The 20,000-nt window shown below is 37.5% G+C and overlaps 1 protein-coding gene across 1 annotated transcript in view; it reads left to right on the forward strand.

Moving 5' to 3' along the window:
- Positions 1–20,000, forward strand: part of Sorcs3 (sortilin related VPS10 domain containing receptor 3) — a 578,947-nt gene that overhangs the window by 301,705 nt on the left and 257,242 nt on the right. Inside the window, exon 4 of the mRNA XM_015494901.2 lies at positions 6,166–6,324. Within this exon, the coding sequence (XP_015350387.1) occupies positions 6,166–6,324 (159 nt within the window). The remainder of the gene's footprint in view (positions 1–6,165; positions 6,325–20,000) is intronic.

Consider the following 20,000-nt stretch of genomic DNA (forward strand, 5'->3'; position numbering starts at 1 on the left):
GTGGTCACCGTTCCGCCTACCTTGCAGGCGCGGGGGGTGGGGGGCGGCTCTGCCCCTCAGCAGGCCGCTGGGCCTGTTCTGTGGGTGGTCACAGTTCCGTCTGCCTTGCAGGCGCGGGGGGGAGGGGACAAACTTTATTTTTTGAAACTGCCGCCAATGTTCTGTACGCCCCTGGGAAGATCGCCGATCCACACACGCGGCCTTCTCCCGGCCCCGCCCAGAGGAAGTTCCTCCCCAGACACTTAAAATGTTTACATGCATTGTAAATTATCCCCTTGCCCTTGAGACAACTTATTCTTGCCCACTGTTAGAAGAGGTGATGGTAGATGGATAGAAAGATAGAAGAAGAAAGAGATGATAAAGAGAGAGGGAAGGAGGAAAAGAGGGAGGGAGGGAAGGAGGGATGAGAGAGAGAGAGAGAGAGAGAGAGAGAGAGAGAGAGAGAATGTACTAGTATATTGAGATTAAAAGCCTTACCTATAGCAGGCCCCATTTGCGTGGAAGTCAATATTCAACAACATATCAATTATATCCATTGGTTTAGGGGCCGGCCATGCTGGCATCTGTTATACTCTTTGAAAATCTATATTGATATTATCGCTTTTTCTTATTGAACACTAACTGTGCTAAGGGTGTACCATTAGGACTCAATTACATGGTGAATTATAGCATTTCTCCTTTTCTATTCATTGGGCTAGAGTTTATTTCCTTGCCTTTCTGGGATCTCTGACAGAGCTAGAGACTGAGAAACCTTTAACTTTTCCCTCATGTTGATAGATTGCAAGGAGAAACAGAGAGAATAAGTAATGAAACAAAGTAACTTATTCATCAATGATATCATTAGGTTCATCCAACACCAGGAGAGGGGGTACTCTGGAAAGATTTCTGGGTAGGATATTGACACTTCCAATGCTAATTCTGACTGGCTTAGATGTAGAGAAGCTGAAAGGATTTTGAAAGCAAGCTGACCAAGCAGAATCCCTGCCTGGTTCCTAACTTGCATTGTGCTTTACACCCTAAAATTAGGACTGCTGTTATTATTTATTTTTACCAGGGATTCACCAAAGAAGGCATTGCAAACAAGCAAACAATAAATAACTAAAAATGAAAAAAAAGAAAAGAGAGTATGCCATTCATTTGTTGGTAAACTCTAAAGCTTATCCATTTCTAATCTGAGATAATTCATTGACTGTGACTGGCCACATTCTTAGAGACTGGTTGTGTGAGAGTCTCACTCCTAAGGCAGCAGCATGCTCCTTCTATCCTGGTCTGGAATTTCCCATTGAACAGATGACTGCAACTAAGCAGCAAACTATATTTAGCAAATTGACAATTGCCTACTGACTGGTGTTCACAGTGGCAATGCTGATATTTGCTAATAGGGTATGTTTGTCTTACAATACTACCAGGAATGCAAAATGCATGTAAATGAATATGAAATGTAGTATTTTTCTCCCTGACCCTTTTACTTTTTATTTTATTTTATTTTTTTAAATATGGTGAACACACACATACACATACCCCATGAGATCTTAAAATTCCAATTATACAAACCAGTATTGTTAAGTGTGTGCTCACTGCTGTTCACCATATCTCTGGAGCATTCTTACCATGTAGGACAGTAACTTTACTTATTGGAAAGCAATTCCCTGGTTTCTCTACCTCTACCCTTTGGTTTTTATCCACTCAGGTCAGGAGCAAAGGGAATCAAATCACCTCCGTTTATCTCCACCCTGCCTGGCCCCACTTCTGGCTTTGCTTGGCTTTTCTGGGTGATTTAGAGATGAAGGTCAACCTGTACTTAGCAGGTATGCAGCTGGCACTATCACAAGCCCCCTAATCATTATCTCATTTACCCCTTTGAACAAAACTGAGGGAGGAGGTGCAGTTGCTTGTCTTCTTCTACAGCTTAGATAACAGACTTGGGAATGCTGACTCACTTCCTTTTGCTTACACATAAAGAAGCTGCCTGAAGATTTGAACCCAGGACACCTGCATCCAGCATCTTCACTGTTGGTAACCCACTAATCTATATTTGAAATACTCCCCTTCCCAGACACATCTGTGCCTATTGCACATCTTATATAAGGACAAGCTGGATAAAAAAAAAAATCAAAGTAGAATGAAGTAAAGAGAAAACAAAAATCTCCAGTGCGATCTCTGCCCTATTGATTGTCAGATCATGTAAATGCAGAACTCACAAACATCTGAATAGCCATTGCCATAAATTATGCACCTGTATGCTGACAATTAAAACTGAAAGATAAAGCTTGTAAATTTCCTTGTTTTTTAGAAACAACCTATTGTATTTTTTACCAAGAGTCACATGCCTAGTCCATAATGCCTAATCCACAGATATATTTCATTGAGGCCGAATGTTTCTACAATACAATTTTAAATATTTTAAACAATATGTATTCTCCAGTTTGGTGCAGTCTTTCCCACTTCTTACTTTGTCTTTTCTGCTTCACTCATTTGATTTTACCTGCTTTGTCCCTGTAAGCATTCAAATGAAAATCCTGGCTTAATAAATATTTGGGCAGGCATAAGATGATTTTCTTTATATGTTTGGTATGTTAATATACAGGACATAGTTTGCTTTGAGGCTTAACTTGTGACAAAGCATTTTCTTATAATGTTTACATTGATATTATGGTACCCTCCTTTTTTAACATTAGCAGTTAAATTGTAGTTCCCTCTTTGATTCCTATTCATTTAATTCTTGATATTCTTTTGGTCAGAAGTAAATTCTTGGTCAGAGGTAGTCAGAGGAAGAAAAGAGCTTTCTTAAAGCTATTATTTTTTCTTGGATGGATTTCTTAGAGGTACTTTAAAAAGGCATCTGACTGTGTGTGTGTGTGTGTGTGTGTGTGTGTAGCCAGTGGGAATTTAGGTAGGTTTTGAATCAATCAGAGGAGTATTAGGCAAATTGCTTTCCTCCGGAGCCTTAGTTTCCTTATCTATAAAATGCAAATAATGATACTTTACATGATTTGTATGAGGTTTGTATAAAATATCAGGGAAAGTACCTTGCATAGGTTAGAAACCCAGAATATGTAGGTGTCTGTTTCTCTTCTTTTCCTTCTGCTTAGAAAGTAGGATTGAGTAGAGACATTGCCAGGGATATCAAAGTATATAAAAGGATTTCCAATGAGAATGTCAGAGAAAGGTTGCAATAAAAAATCTACTCTCACAAACAATAGCTCCATGAAACGGCCACACAATGTCAACATGCCTTACTATATATTAATTCATTTCTGTATGTGTGCCTACACATACATGAGGCATCTGTGTTCATGTTAATGCATGTGTGCACACATATACATGTGGTGTTTGTGTGTGGATTAGTGGGTTGGTATATGCAAGTGGTGTATGCAAGTCTGAAAGAAACGGCTAGAGGAAGAGAACACATTGTATACATATTTGATGGTCACCCTTCTTCAGTATATTGTAACTCATGGTATATAAAATAAAGTCCATTTATGATGTTGGTCTTATCTTCTAATTAAAATCATAGCCATGAAGCTTCTTTATACCTGCATAAAATAAGCAGTTTAATTTCTCTGCACCAGGGGAAAAACGATTTCATTGCCTGTTATGTAGCCTGTCGGTGCATAGTGTGGAGCAGGCGAGGCTGGTTATGAAAGCTTCATTCTTACCCAGTATATTTGTGCTTTCAATGTCTGCAAGCCCCACGGATACCTCCCCTGAGGTCTTCTCAAGGGCAGCTGGGTGCTTTCTCTGGTTCCCTCATCCCTTCACTGTGCCAGGGGAGGAGGAGGTTATTCTTTGTCTACAAATAACTCACATAAGAGCTTTTCCCTGGGTTATTCACACATGAATGAATAAAATTATTATACTGCATCCATTTCTTAAAAATGTTCTGATAACTAATGATGACTTATTTCAATGAAGCCAAAGCAAATATTTGAAGGAAGAAAGTAAGCTTGCCTGGGAAGCTGTGAGGGAATAAAAGAGAAAGAACTATGAATCTTGGCAGTTAACAGGCCTAAATTTGTTTTAAAGCTGACTTTATAGTACTAATATATGCTCTGGGTAGCATTTTTAAAATCTTGTTGATAATAGTTTTATTTTATAAAGGTGTGGAGTTGTTTGTTTATTTATTTCATTTTTTTTGCTTCAGGCCCTGTGGTTCAGAACATGTGATAGAAGTTATCCTTATAATTTGACATCAGTATCTCTAAAGACAGGAAGAACTACAATAGGAAATAAACTCACTTGTTCCTTCAGTCACTTTGATAACATTCAGAACTCAAAAGTTGTTGAATCAGGCTGCATATGGGCTGCAGATGAAGCTAAAAATAAAAAAGGGGGCAGGATTTTAAGGGTTTTGGAGTATGGAGATGTCATGGTGATGTTATGATGATAAGTGGTAACATGGTTTTAGGTGGGAGAATGTCTGAATCAGGTTTGTGTTAGAGGATGATTGTTCTGGGCAAGTGTGCAAAGTGGATTGGAGGGACAAGGCCCACATGGCTACAAGGGATTAGGTGTATTACAGTAGTAACCCAGTAGAGAGAGGACTGTGTTTGGACTAAGGCAATCACAACAGATAGAAGGGACTTGATTTTGGAGTGAATTAGGAGGTAAATACACAGGTTTCAGAGTTGAAGGGATTTGCAGAGGTGAGGGAGAAAGCAAATTCAAAAATGAATCATGGGCATTTTGTTTCATATTATTAGTAAATGGAAACACTCACTGAGTTGGGGAACAATTGGGGACTAACAGGGCCGTGATAAGGCAGCACTATGGGGCATCTTGTGTTTTGGGTGGAACATCCAAGTGGAAGAATCCCAATAGTTGAAATTTCAAGTCTGAATCTTTGGAGGCAAATGGGTTCATTTGGAGATTTAAATTTTGAGTTGTTTCAGGAAGATGGTGATTAAAAAACATAAATCAGAATCGAAAGGAGTCACTGAGTAACAATTTGGTGAGTGAAAACAGAAGGTCCAAATGGAGGGTTCACGAATGGTCATATTTAAAGAAAATCAAAGAAAGTGTGAGTATCCAAAAGAGATGAAAAGGAAAACCATATGAGTATGATATTATGAAAAAAAATCAGAAGAGAAGGCTTCAAGAAGGATGGAGTAGCTCATTGTATGCAAGGCTGTGTTTGTTGTGTTAAATACTGGAAAGCTGATCATCCATTGGTGGCACCATTGTTATTGAGGTACTATGAGTGGATGCCTGGTTGCATCAGGTGAAGGGTGAAATTTCAACAGTATTCTAGAACATGTTATGCCATAGGCTCAAATCCAGCTTGGGTAGATTCAGACCCTAGTGGTGGTTTAAGTAACTTTCCAAATAGAGAACAGAGAAGAGAGAACTATTGAGATGTGAACCTGCTCTGATTCCAAAGCCTTTTCAACACACCACTTCTGTCCTCGTGGTTTGGGGATAGAAAACCTTAGGTGGAAATGGTTTTTGCCTAGAAACCTTTGGGAATATGTGCTTTAGAAAATAAAAAGGGGTCATACAACCAGTTAAATCAATTCAGAAAGAACAGAATACATAACTGTATCCTAGGAGCGGGGTTCTTTCCATGACTAAAGAATAATACTATAATAAGAAGTAACAGCAAGATGAAGACAGAGACAGAAAGACTGAGAGTTTTGGTAGAGTATCCCTAGATCAGGGGACAGAGGACCATAATATTCGCTCAGAGATTTGGTGGTAGACTTCAAAAACCAAAACTTCCCAGCCAGGAGTAATGGTGCTACCTATAATCCCAGCAATGGAGGAGGCTAAGGCAGGAGGATCATAAATTTGAGGCCAACTTCAGCAATTTAGCAATACCCTGTTTCAAAATTAAAAATAAAAACTACTGGTAATGCAGCTCAGTGGTAAACCACCCCTAGGTTCTATCTATCCCCAGCACCCAAAAAAAGAAAAAGAAAAAGAAAAAAGCAAGCATAAAGCCTATCTTCGTAAACAGATTTAGCCTTTTACCCTATTTCAGCCCAATTCATCACTAAAGAAAAACTAAAACTGGAAATAAAAAAGGACCCATATTTCCTATAGAGGCTCAGGTGCCCCTTTATGTGCTTTGATATTCCAATACAGATGTATTTTATATTTATTTAATCTTGTACTTATTCCATCCTATGAATTCTATCTGTATTTTGTCCTCTGTCCTTTCATCAGATCATGCTTCTTAGTGATCCTGAAATGGAAAGCAGCATATTGATCAGCTCAGACGAAGGGGCCACGTATCAAAAGTACCGCCTCACCTTCTACATCCAGAGCCTGCTCTTTCATCCCAAGCAAGAGGACTGGGTGCTGGCCTACAGTTTGGATCAAAAGGTGAACAAATACTGTTTTCATTCTCATCTTGTCACCTGGGTCTCACCCTGTGAAAAGCACTTGTTGGCTCAATTCAGATTTTGGAGAGGAGTCAATGACATTTCTCCATTCTAATCAAGTTGATTTTGTCTGCAGCAAACAACCTTCCTTTCTAGTCTTAAATATCAAAATATGCAGACTGTTATATTTTGTATATTGGCAATGCTTTTTTTAATAATTTCACAGTTGTAAAATGATTTTCTCTAAAATATACTAATTTGACCTTATTTCAACTAGCTCTGTGTAGGAGATATGTTATTATAACAGTTTGATTTTGACTATGGTCAACAGAGGTGCAGTAAGGCAAAGGAGTTCGTTCCAAAATCTCAGTTGTGTAGCTGGAGAAGCTAGCATGTAAGAAGCACAAGAACAGGGACTTTAGATTATTCTTCATTGTATTTCCTGCTGTCTCCAGAACCTTCGTACAGATGCCAAGCTTTTATGTAATAATGTTGCAGAATCAATTAGTGAAAGGGAAGAGATAAATACAAGCACTGTCTTGCATAGAGATATCCACAGAATCACCTTGGTTGAAATAGCTTCTTTCTGCACTCTCAAATCCTAAAATAGTTATTCTTCAGTATGTATTTGAATATGTGATTGTGATTGTGAATTTGTGTGTGTGTGTGTGTGTGTTTGTGTGGGTGTGATATGTCAGGACCTTTAAACAATAATTTCAACATAACCTTTATATCTCTCATTAATAGAGCCTCATGGTGGGCATCAGGTGCTTAAGGCAATCCCCTAAGGACACCCACATGACATTTGCAGAGCAAAAGCCATTGCAAATACACTTCTTTCATGGCATCAAGTGGATATTGTATGAAAGACTTAGCCAAATGTCAGATAGTCTGTGGGTTTAGATGCTTAGTAGAGCCAGAAATTTTGAAGCTATATTGAAAAAAAAAAGTAAATTATTTGGATGCTATTAAATGGTTGGATGATAATGTATTTAGATGAAGCTCAGAACTCTTAGCTCAGAACCATATTTTTTTTTTCTAAGGACAAGCTAGATTAGGGGCAATAGAACTCTCATACCAAGTGATTGATAATCCAAATGCAGTGCCTCATGTATATCCAGGCATATCCTTTTCCTCCATTTCCACAGCACCAAGAACTTCTGGACCATCGCTCATGAAGTACCCTTGTGGATATAATGCCTTCAAAATCCTTTCAGACTTGATGGCTACTTTTTCACTTAGTAAAAATATTTGGAAATGTGGCCGTGGGTGTTGATGGATTTTCCTAATCACACTGCACATTTCCAAATATATTATTCCTTCGGTACTCTTTCTTGTTGACATCTTTTGCTAAAAGTGGCTGAATGTTCTTCAGATCCATAAAGTTTCTAGCCAGTGCCTGCCCATTCTTCTTTTAAATAAATTGTGTGAGGAGGGAGACGAAGTCCCTGGCAATGTTTGCAGAGATGGCATAAAACACCTAGCCCCAACTATCCAGGTTGCAGAGGAGTTTTTCTTTATTCTGGGAGTAATTTAGTGGTTTAGAGTCAAGGAGAGTGATGTTATGCAGCAGCAAATGAAGATGCAAGTGTAGTTGAGATTGATATACAAATGTGTTATTTCAGACTAGAGCCTTCTCTGATGTGCATGTATCTAGGCAGCTGTTTTCTTCTTGAGAAAATGAAAAGTGCTAGTATTAAGGTAACTGCAGCATCAAAGGAAGATGTTTGTGGTGAGGAGTGAATCGATGTTTCCATTATTGTGCCTTTGATGAAATGCACTAGCAATTTCTTTAGAATCGGCAAGGCTATCTCGTTATGATGTATGTATTACAAAAGACCTAATTGAATGATATTTTTAAAGGGATAATATCCAATTGCTTTACTTTTCAAACTGCTACCCCAAAGCTGCAGGAGACTTGCCAGTAGATCTCGCTCAGAAAAGACACTGCTGGAAAATTAAGGGACTATCTTCTGGATAAGGCAGAATTGCAGCTAGAAACTGAGAGATGCCCATAATGGTCTGTTAATTGAAGTGCTGGGTGGTAGGCTGTGAGTTAAGCGGGTCTTAGGATGCCAGTTGAGGGGTATGGGGGTATGAGATTGGAGTGGGGGGCAAAGATGCTTTGCATCTGACCCCACAGGAGGGGCTTGCCTCTAACTCTTGATGCATCCCAACCTTCCAAAGTCCTGTCTTTCCTGACCAGTTTGACTTGGGCCTTTGATTAGTTCCTTCCTTTCTGGCCATTTTCATGAGCTTTCCATTTCCTTTTAATTTCTGTGCCAGCTCCTGCTCTGCCCATCAAATTCTTTACTTAGCGAAGACAAGACATTTATTCTTGGCTTCTTGGCTACAGGAATCTTTGGAGATGTGTTATAAGAATCTTTGCGCTCTAAAAGGAAAAAGCAGTGGAAGGCTATGGTTGACCGAATTGGAAATGATATAAGAAAAGCGACCCTTCTCCCCTAATTTTGGAATCAAAGCTAACTTTTTTTTCCCTAAAGACTGTTGTGCATCTATCAGTTATTTAAGAGGTGGGTTGCTCCATTGTTTCCATCAGCCTCTGTCCTCATTGATAACTAAAACAGCTTACATTGTGATGTTTTGGATTATCTGGAGGACCCAATGATCTTATTAAAAACAGATTGTTTTGAAAGATTTTTGAGATGAGTTTTGAAGACAAAGAAATCCTAGAAAAGATAGTTTCTATTTTCATTGCTATAGAAGGCTGATTGTTTAAATACTCCTCCTTTTAATAAGGGATGTGGTGCAGTTTTTTTTTTCAAAGGGTACACGCTCCTGTCTTCACAGATGTATACATTCTAGTACAAGGGGCCTTCCAAGGATAAAGAGTTGAAAATAGCTATTTTTCTGCATGAAAGGTGGGATTTCAAAGCAATTGTTATCATTTATCTTCTTGACAAAATGATATTTTTACTAATACAGCAGATTTTGGAGGTCAGAGGTGAGGAACTCAATGGGATTCCAGGTTCCATTGTTTGCAGGCCCTTCTGGTCTAGACTGCTCTAGAACAGCCCATCATTTCAATGGCCAAACACACTTTCTGAAACACCAGCATGTATAATGAAGGGTTTCTTTTATAGGAGTTGTGGGGGGTGGTGCATGCAGCTCAGGGTATTTTAAAATACAAATTTATTTTTGATTGACCTTTCATAATCGCGCATGTTTATTTGGTACAGTGTAATGTCTCTATTCGTGTATACATTGTGTCATGATCAAATCAAGGCAATTAGCATAGCCATCACTTTGATAATTTATCATTTCTTTGTGAACTCTGGGATTTTTTGCTGATCACTAGCCAAATTCAATAGTAGCTGGTGGATTGACAAGCTGGCTAAGAAGCTGATGTATGGTTTTTAGGATGGTGACTGGCAGTGCTGGGCCCAGCAGAGAGAGGTGGATGGTCCAGCGCAGGCTTTGCTGATTGGACCATACTGAGCAAGGCACTGGTGAACAAGAGTGTATGTGTCTTGTGAAGGGCCTCAGAATTCAAAATTGTCCTTCTGGAATGCTGGACACAGGTGAAGCTGTGCCTTTCATTTATATTCTCATTCTCAACAGTCAGACTAATAATTGTAGTCAGATACTCCTGGATTGGTATGTGATGATAACTTTCTTGGTAGCTACTCTCGGAAATAGGCTTTGTCTCTCCCTACCTGTTGGAGACAAAGCTGTTGGGGATTAACTAGGGATGATCATAGGTTTGGAACTTGTCATTCTTGGGGTAGGGATAGAATGGAAGGGCACGTTTAATTGGAAACAAAAACAAAAACAAAAACAAAACAAAACATTGCATTTTCCTGAGGTCCTCTTCCATTCTTTGAAAACCCAAGGACCCAACAATAACAACTTAACAGAGGAAAAGTTTATTTAGGGCCTCTTGGTTTCAGAGATTTAGTCCATGGTCAGTTGACTCTAACTCTGGGGCCAAGGTGAGGCAGATCATCATGGCCCAAGGGCACCACAGAGGAAGAAGGCTCAGGACATGGTAACAAGGAAGCAGAGAGCGAACAAAGTGTCATCCCCAAAGACCTTCTGCCTCCTAATGCTCTCAGGATAGAAATTCAGCCATGGCAGAGTTTTGGGACAGGGAGCTACAGCCACAGGTAGGTCCAGAAGTAGAGCAGTGTGGCGTCATGGTTTCTCCTTGTCACCCACCTGCTTCCACCCTGACTTTGTTTAATTGTGTGTGCAGCCTCTTTGTGCTCATTCCACCACCCTAACTCCCACCTCTTTGGCCAAATCCTGACTCCAGATTTCTGGTTTTCTAGTTGGACTCAGGAATTGTTTTGCTAGCCCCTTCCTTTGCAAATGTTTCTGGCCTTAGGCTCTATTCTATCTACAGGACATGTCTTTTTATTTTTATTCTTTCTTTTTTTTTTTTTGGCCTCCATTCTCTGAAGCATTTTTACCTCTCACTCTGTTGGGGTAGCAGCTGGTTGGAGTCTGGGTTATGTTTTAAGCTTTTTATAGCAAGTAGTAGTGTAAGTGCAGAAAAGTGAATGTATTACCATGAGCCTGAGGAAACTAGCTACCTGAGCAAGAAACTTTCTGAACTCCCTGTTGCTTCTCACATCGTCAAAATCTCGACCTTACTGGAGCCACCATCAATTAGGGTCATGTTTAATTTCATGCATATGACTTATGACTGGCTAATCTGGCAAGGGAACAGGTAAGATCAATTCCTCAGAATAAAGGTTAGAAAGTAGCAAGTAAGGCAAATTGAAAAGAAGAAATGTTTCAACTGAAAAGCATTAAACATTAAACATTAGAGAATTTGTTTAAGCCAAATGCAGATTAGCTTAGCTAATTAGAAAATTCATAAGAAAACTTTCAAAATTATCCATTTGAAATTAATTTAACAGATTTAATTTTTAAAAATGTGTTCTTTTTTTATACCAGTTTTGGCAAAATTTTGGTGAAACTCATGTTCTGAAATAGTATTGATGGGCATGCAAATTAGTTTTCCTTCCTGGAAAATATCTTGGCAAGGTGTATCAGAAGATGTACATATTCATAACTTGATCCATTGGTTCAGTTACTCACTTCTGAGACTATACCTGTGGAATAATACCCTGAAGCTCTAGGAATAATGATGCTTATCACAGTCATTTATAATGGGAACAACTAAGGGACTTTTAACTGAATGCTCACTATTGAAGGAATTTAAATCATGGAACATGACATTTGTTGCATCCATTAAAACAGTGGTCACGATGACGTGTATTAATACCTATTAAATATATACATGTTTCATATTACATCCATGATATGTACAAATGCATAAATAATAAATAGTAAGTAAGAAGTACTCTTTGAATACAAGTGTACAAATAAAAAAAATAAGACAAAAGAAGGAAGGAAAGAATTTTTTAAAAGTAAGGAAATATTCAAGTATTAATTGGATTTATTAGGGTGATGGAATTAAATTCGTGAATTTTTTCATACTATTTGTTTTCAAATTTTCTTTGATTTCATTAGATTGCATTTATAATTTTTAATTTTAAAAAATCTACAATCTAATCTACCATGAATAGTTTATATTCGTTCTAATTATAAAGCTGTGCTCTTCAGAAGATTTTAGGTGTGAATAGGATTGATTTGGGTAAAATAATTTGAACTCATTATTGAAATCCCATCTCAAGAGGCAGCATGTTGTAGAGGAAGATTTCCCTGAAGTGGGAATATACCAAGTCTGGGGTATATCTTTTCCTCCTCTTTGTTTTTTACTATGGTCCCTTTAGAACTATGAAACCATAGGAGTTTTTTTCCCCTCCTAACAAAGAGTATGCTTTTGTTGGTTATAACCTCCATCTATATTATTTATAACTCAGCAATAGATATACGTTTTATTATTTACAAGGCACCCAGTATAGATAGATGTTAAGGAAGTGATTTATTTTGGAGGTTTTTCAGATGAATTTTCCAGCTGTATCCCAAAATTGAATTAGCGTTTGCTTATTGGATGTGACAGGTGTAACGGGAATATACTGTGGCAGCCAAGGGGTGTAAACACAGCCAGTGAGTTGAGGCTTGTACCTTATAGCTGCACCTGCCCTGTGTTGCATTATGCAGAGTTGGGCATATAGGTTTTTCTTGGAAATGAGATATATGTCCTTAAGTACCTTCTGTTTTGTGAGTGCTGAAGTGCTTTCATATACATTATTACATTGAATTCTCCTAGGTGTCAGCAAGGTGGATATTATTTCCAAGTTACAGATGAACAGATGACTCTAAAAGGTGATGCTAACTTGCTCAAGGACACACAGCCAGGTGAGAGGCCTGGCCTGCTCTCTGCTCTCTCTCCTGGGTGTGGCTGTGTTGTGACCACCACACCGCTCTCCCTGGTAGATAGACAGCCTTGCAGTTGCCTTGGAACCGACCTCTATGGGCCCCTTTATACTGAATCACAGACCTGGGAAGCATTGCTATAGCCACACAATAAAATCAGCCAGGCCCCTGATCAAACCTTCCAATGAACGCAGTGTTCATTTGGCTCACTTCTCAACTGATGTCACTGTCTGGATGGAACCTTGAGGAGAGAACCTATCAGATGGCTGGCCGATGACAAGGCATAGGACTAGTTAATTCTTCCTAGGGCCAAAACAAAACAAAAAAAATCCACATCACGGCAGTTGTGTTTCTTCCCATTAATTTGCTCCAGTCTTTGGGTTATTATATAGATTAAACCAAAGCATTTGTCACTTAAAAAGGTAATACTATGATCTGAAGTTTTTTAAGGAAGCTTATGGAGACAACATCTTTAATATGGTAATGAAGATAGAAGTTGAAATCATTTAACTTCATTTACAAATCATGAATATGTATTATGCTTTAAATGAAAAGAAGGACTAAAACAGATATAATGTTTGTTCAATTTGCTAAAGAGAAGACAATTTGTCAAGATTTTTTTCCCTCAAAACTCAAGCAATATGCAAATGTAAGAAAATCAGACCCCCATGTTAATTCCATGGCATGATGAATATTTTTATAATCCTAATTAGTACCAGTCATTTAGTCTAGCAATTTCCCCCAATCTAGCCAATTTGAAATTAAAATAGATGCCTTGATTACAAAACTCATTAGCAAAGAAGCACCCTTCTCACTAACCAGTTCATTTAAAATGCACAAACTGAATGAAGTGTGGAACACTAGTGTTGTCAATTGGCATAAGTGAAGTGAGTCTTAATTGGAAGCATTGTGAAGTATTTGTATTGCTGCATGTTTCATTGCAGTATAATATATCATTCATTAAATGTAACAAAAGCAACTTTTAAATGGTTTAATTAAGCAGAGTTTGTGCTCTTGGTAATTTTTATAAAGTCGAAAGTCACAATTGTTTGCATGTGAAGTACTGATGGGTATTAATGTCAGGAAGACGAAGTCTGACTCTGCATTTATCACTCTGATTATGCAAAGAATGGCAGGTTTAATGTGAGAGTAGAAAATTAAATTATAGAACATTGACTCCTTATTTAACAGTACCCGCATGCACATTGTTCTGGTGAATTTTGACGTGGGATGTCCAGAATTGTTTGATTTGTGGCTGGGAAGGGAGGGGGAGGACCTCGAAAAGGAATAGGAGTGGAATAAAAGGAGAAAATAACAGTTGGGGATTTATCTTTTTGTGATTCTTTTTTAATCAAGGGAGGAGGTAGTAGGTGGAGAGAAACTCCATCCAATATATTTTCATCTACTCAAAAGAGCAATAGAGATGTGTAGAAGTGCAGATTGTTGTTCTGTCTAAGGAAAATGTGTTAAAAGTGGGAGAGAGGGAGGAAACTGGCTCCCGCCTAGGGAAATGCTGCAGGAGGAATCACAGAAATCCTACACTGGGACCAGATAGCAGGGAGTTCAAGGCCAGTGTTTCCATCAAAGAGGCTATGGGATGGGTAGTAATAGTGGCAGTTCTGCGGGCATAAGATATGGGGTGGTGTTCCATTGATGTTTATCCAGATGTCAGCTGTTGCCTCATATTTATGGCTTTTTTTGGCCCTACATCAACAAAGATGTAAAACTCAGCCATATCACTGACTTCCATCAGAAATCCAATTTTAGCAGACAATATTAATGCTCTGCTTATATCCATTTGGTATTTTCACTCTTGTGTGCTCCCAGGGACTTCTGATTGCCAATATTTGCACTTCTTTCCCCAAAGCCTCTTGAAGCTTCTCCACCCCTCTGTACAGCAAGCTTTAGATGTGCCAGGGAATTAACATCTGGGAACAGCCCTTAACAAATGTCTAACAGAATTTGGTGTGTAAATACCCCAGCTCCCTCGCTCTTGTGTGGGATAACTCTGAAATCAGGGGACAGGGTGGCACAAGAGAAAAGATGCCACCCAAACCACGGAGGCCACTGGAAAGGACTTTGAGGGAATAGAAAGAACCTAAAAGAAGACTCAGACAGCAACTAATTTTTGCCTGACTCTTTGATTTTAGAAACTAGATTTGTTTTGATTTTTTGTGTTTTATTTTTGTCGTTCCTTTGCATTTGAAAATGTCAGTAAGATCTCAGATGTGCCAGAAGTTACAGGAAAAAGTTCGATTGACTTGATTGTGTTCCAGGTCTTCTTAATCATTGGCTCAGTCTTTGGCATCATTGGCTTCCCCTTAACTTGCAGGATGAAGTGAAAACCTACAGCTCAGCACATAGACGGTTGTAGCTTGGATCCTAACTTTCTACCTCCTCTTCTCAAGTACTCATTTCACTCATAGGAGAAGGACTGTGTCTTCCTGTTTGCCACTGAAACGCCCTGGCGTAAATGCTTCCCTTAGGCAGTCCTTTCCCCCTCTTCATCTGGCTAGCCCTATTTGCCTTTCATAACTCAAAGCAAATAAGACTTTCTAGAGAAAAATTTACCTAGGCAAACTCTATGGAACCTTAACTACACTTCTTATATTTAAAAAAGAAAATCTAGAAAGAAGCTATTTTCCTTTTTAGCATACTCAGAAAATTTTTGTTTTGTAGTTTTACCTTTTATTATTATTATTTTTTAAGTACATTAGAGGCAACGAGATTTTTCTCTGTTTAGGGCATATAAGATCTTAAATTGTCCCTGGGCAAGAGATAAAGGTAATAATTGTCGGGTTGAAAAGCAAAGGGAGAAACCTTAGAGTGATTTGAAAATAGAATCAGATTTCTCGATTGCCCAGAAGTCCCAGAGGAGGGGAGGCAACTACTAACCCTGACTGTGACAAAACCCAGAAGGATACCATTGATCGCACAGTCTGATTGCCTATGGCCCGGGGCTCTGCCCATGGCCCATTTCTTTACCGACAGAAGAGTTGCTTATTTCCCACATGCACTGAGTGGTTGAGGGCAAGCCCTGGTAGGCCTGTTGCCAGGGTGTACTAGAGAGGGGATAATCCTTTTTTGTGGCTGCTTTTCCGTTAGCTGCTTTCCTGACATTTTGCCCCACGCCACCCTTGGCTGCTCCAAGTGCCGGAGGCAGCAGCCAGCAGTGGCTGTCTAAGTAAGTTATTGAAACAAGGCTTTTTAAAATGAAGACTTTTTAATTTGAAGTAGTTGCTAGAGATACCAGGGTTGTAATCTAGAAGCTTTGTAATAGGTGGCTGGGGAGTGAGTGAGGGGAAAAAAAAAGATATATTAACTTTTCTTTCTTCAACACTGTTGTGCTAATATTGGGCTTGAATGTTTTCATAATTAAGATGCTGAAAGGTGGCTGAGAAGTCCACTCTTTCTCTCATCGATCTTAGCCTGGATGGTCTCCTGGGCATTATGGCTCCAAGAATCCAGTCCCTGAAGGAAGCATCCAGGTTTTACCAGTAGATCATTACTCTGATCTACATGCCCTAAGGTTCAGACAGTCACTTTCCCTTTCATGATGCTGAAAATGTGAGGTTAATCAGCAGGTAAAAAGCTGATATCATTCATTTAATTCTTTTTACAGATGTTCCAGTGTAATCACTCAAAATAACTGAAAATCATGCCACATTTCCCCCCAAGTAACTCACTTCTCATTATCAGAGTCTAACAAATCCTAACAAATATTTACATTAAATACTCAAAAGATTTTTTTTTCCTCTGAGTGAATATTAGTAAAATACACGGAATAAAGAAGAAAGAAAAATAGAAAGCAAAACCCATCTCCTACTTTTTGGTACATAGCATTGAGAGTGTCAAAAACTTGCCCTTGGCTAGAGGTGAGGCTCAGTGACAGAGTGTGTGCTTAGCATGCAGAGGCATTGGGTTTGATACCCAGCACCAAAACAAAACAAAAAGAGCCCTTATCCTTTGTTACCTATATACCAAGTGAATATTGTATTCAACAAAAACGTATCAAGCACTAACCATATACCAGGAGATAATGTGCAGTAATGGATACTGATACTCATCAGTGCATTAGTGCAAAGAGAAAGCCCCATCATGTGAGCCAATGATGGCAATTGGGATAAGTGCCACCAAATAGAAGGATAGATTATCTGTGTGCATTGGGGAGTAGGTCTGACCTAGCTTAAAAAATGTTTGCTCTAATTACTGTATCAAAGAATAAAGGTATTCTCTTGGAGCTACACAGTTTGAGTCTTATAAATATTGATTAAAATAAAACAAGGGTCACTTTATGAGTTGACTTCAGATTCTTATAAACAATTTTATTGAAATCTAATTAGCATCCCGAGACTGCACAAGTTATAGTATACAAATTTGATAAAGTCTTGACACGAATGCTTACGTGAGGTCATCATTGCATTAAAGAATGTGAGCAAGTCTGTCGCCCTAAAATTTCCTTGTGCTCCTTCCTGGTTCTTTCCTCCCCCTTCTCTATCCCCTCACCATATTCACAGTTGGGGATTTAATTTCAGGCACTAGAAGCCAGTTTGCATTCTCTAGAATTTTACATACAGGCACTGTATTCCTGCGTGTTTTCTTTTTCTTATAATTATTTTGAGATTCGTCTATGTCGTGCATATGCATATCAATAGTTTCTTTTCTTTTTTTTTTTTTTTGGTAGTATCAAATTGCACAGATATACTACAATTGGTTTATCTAGTCACGTGTGAGAGAATATTTGAGTTGAATCTAAGTTTTGGCTATTAAAAATAAAGTTGCTATGAAAAATTCATGAACAGGTTCTTGTATGGGCTTATGTTTTTATTTGTCTAAGGCAAATTGGTGTAGTGGAATGACTGGACTGTATGCTAGATGTAGTTACGAATTTTTAACAAAAGTTTAAACTGTATTCTAAAGTGGTTGTACACTTTTCATTTCTACCAGGAGTGTGTGAGAGATGCAGTTTTTGTATATCCTCACCAATGCTTGGAATGCTAATCTTTATAATTTGAACCTTTCTAATATAGTAGTGATATCTCATTGTGGTTTTAATTTTCATTCTCCCACTGACTGAAGACCTTGAAAATCATGTGTTTATTTGAGAATCATGTGTTTATTTGCTATTTATATACTTCCTTTAGTGAAGATTTTGCCCAATTTAAAATTGGGTTGCTGGTATTCTTATTGAGTATTGAGAGTCTTTCTTTATTCTAGATAAAAGTCTTTTACCAAATATGTAGTATACAATATTTTCTCCAGTATCACAGCTTGTCTTCTGATTCTCTTAAGAGAGTATTTCAATGTCATAAAGTACAAATTGTCAATTTTTTGGTTCATATTTTTGGTGTTAGATTTGAAAAATACTTTACTAATTTACTGTCATAGAGATTTTCTTTTTTGCTTTTTACTAGATACTGCTATAGTTTCATGTTTATATTTATATCTATTATCCATTTTATATATGATGTGAAGTATGGATCGAGGTTTATTATTATTATTGCATATGGATAGCAAATTGTTCCAACATCATTTCTTGAAAAGACTATTCTTTCATCATTGAATAACTTCTATACTTTTGTCAAAAAATCAATTGGCCATATATTTGAAGAACTATTTCTGGACTCTATTCTCTTCCATTGATCTATTTGCTTAGCTTGACACCAGTGTCACATTATCTTGATTTCTTGGCCATTGTGGTAATTTGCATTTTCAAATGAATTTGGGAATCAATTTTTCAATTTATGTTACCACCAAAAGCATCCTGAAATTTTTATTTGGATTGCATTAAGTATATAGACCAATTTGAGAGGAACTGACATTTTAAAGTTATGAAGTCATCTGATCTATGAACACAGTTTATCTTCCTCTTTGTTTAGGTTTCCTTCAGTTTATTACTAAGAAATATTACACAGTAATATTTTATTCTTTTCACTTTATAGATCTTGTACCTCTTTTGCCAGATTTATCCCTAAGCATTTCACAAATTTGATTTTTTGAGTGATAATTTTAAAAGGTCCTGATTTTTTTGGTTGCTAGTACATATAACAAATAGAAAGAAAAGTCAATAATGATATAAGAGAATTGTACAATGTAGTGAACTAGCTTGACTTAAACGTTTTGTCTAGAACACCTCCAGCAACAGAGCACACTTACTTCCTAAAGCTTTGGGAACATTTACCAAGATAGGCCATATTCTGAACACTTGTGACTCAGTACAAATATTATATCTCTTAAGTTGTAAAAGAGAATGATTTTACTAATTTCAGAGATGTGTGGAAATTATCTGATATGTGAGAAACTATTTTGAAGCTGATAGAGGTATTTTGACAGATAAGAATTAAGCACAGAAAAGAATATTTACTACCAAAATGTGACTTCAGGTCTAAAGACCTATGATTTCCCATTCCATTGAAGAGAAAAAGTTTACTTCAAAATAATTTCTAATGATCCTCTGGATTTCAGAAGTGACTATGGTGTTATTTCCTTTTTCATCTCAAATTTTGTTGATCTGGGATTTTGTTAACTTTCTTTTGATTGATTTGGCTAGGAGTTTATCAATCGTTTTTATCTGTCCAAAGAACCAACTCTTTGTTGCATTGATTATATATATATGATTATATATGTGTGTGGTTTTAATTTTAATATGGTTTTAATTTTCATTCACACACATACATATATATATATATATATATATATATATATATATATATATATATATATAATATTTTTAGTTGTAGATGGACACAATACCTTTATACCTTTATTGTGTTTATTTAGTTTTTTTATGTGATGCTGGGAATTAAACCCAGTGCCTCACACATGCTAGGCAAGCACTCTACCACTGAGCCATAACTCCATCCCCCTGTATATATATTTTTTATTCTGAATTTCATTAAGTTAAGCTCTCATCTTAATTATTTCCCACCTTCTACTGATTTTGCCATTAGTTTGCTCTTCCTTTACTAAGGTTTTGAGGTTTGGCATTAGATTTTTTGAGATCTATTTTTTTTAATGTAGGCACTCAACACTATAAATTTTCCTCTTAAAACTGCCTTCATGCTGTCTCAGAGATTTTGATATGTTGTATCTCTGTTCTCATTTGTTTCTAAGTACTTCTTAATTTCTCCTCTCATTTCTTCTTTGACCAATTTCTCATTTAAGGGTATTATTCAGTCTTCACATGTTTATGTAATTTCTATATTTTTTCTTGCTAATGAATTCTAGTTTTATTTCATTATTATCTTATATAATTCATGGGATTATATCAATTCTTGGTATTTGCTAAGACTTGCATTTACTCTGATAAACTGGAAAATCTAGAAGATATTGACAAATCTGTAGACATGCATGACCTGCCCAAAT

This window comes from Marmota marmota, unplaced genomic scaffold (assembly GCF_001458135.2).
Source record: "Marmota marmota marmota unplaced genomic scaffold, marMar, whole genome shotgun sequence".
In the NCBI taxonomy this organism is placed as follows: Eukaryota; Metazoa; Chordata; class Mammalia; order Rodentia; family Sciuridae; genus Marmota; species Marmota marmota.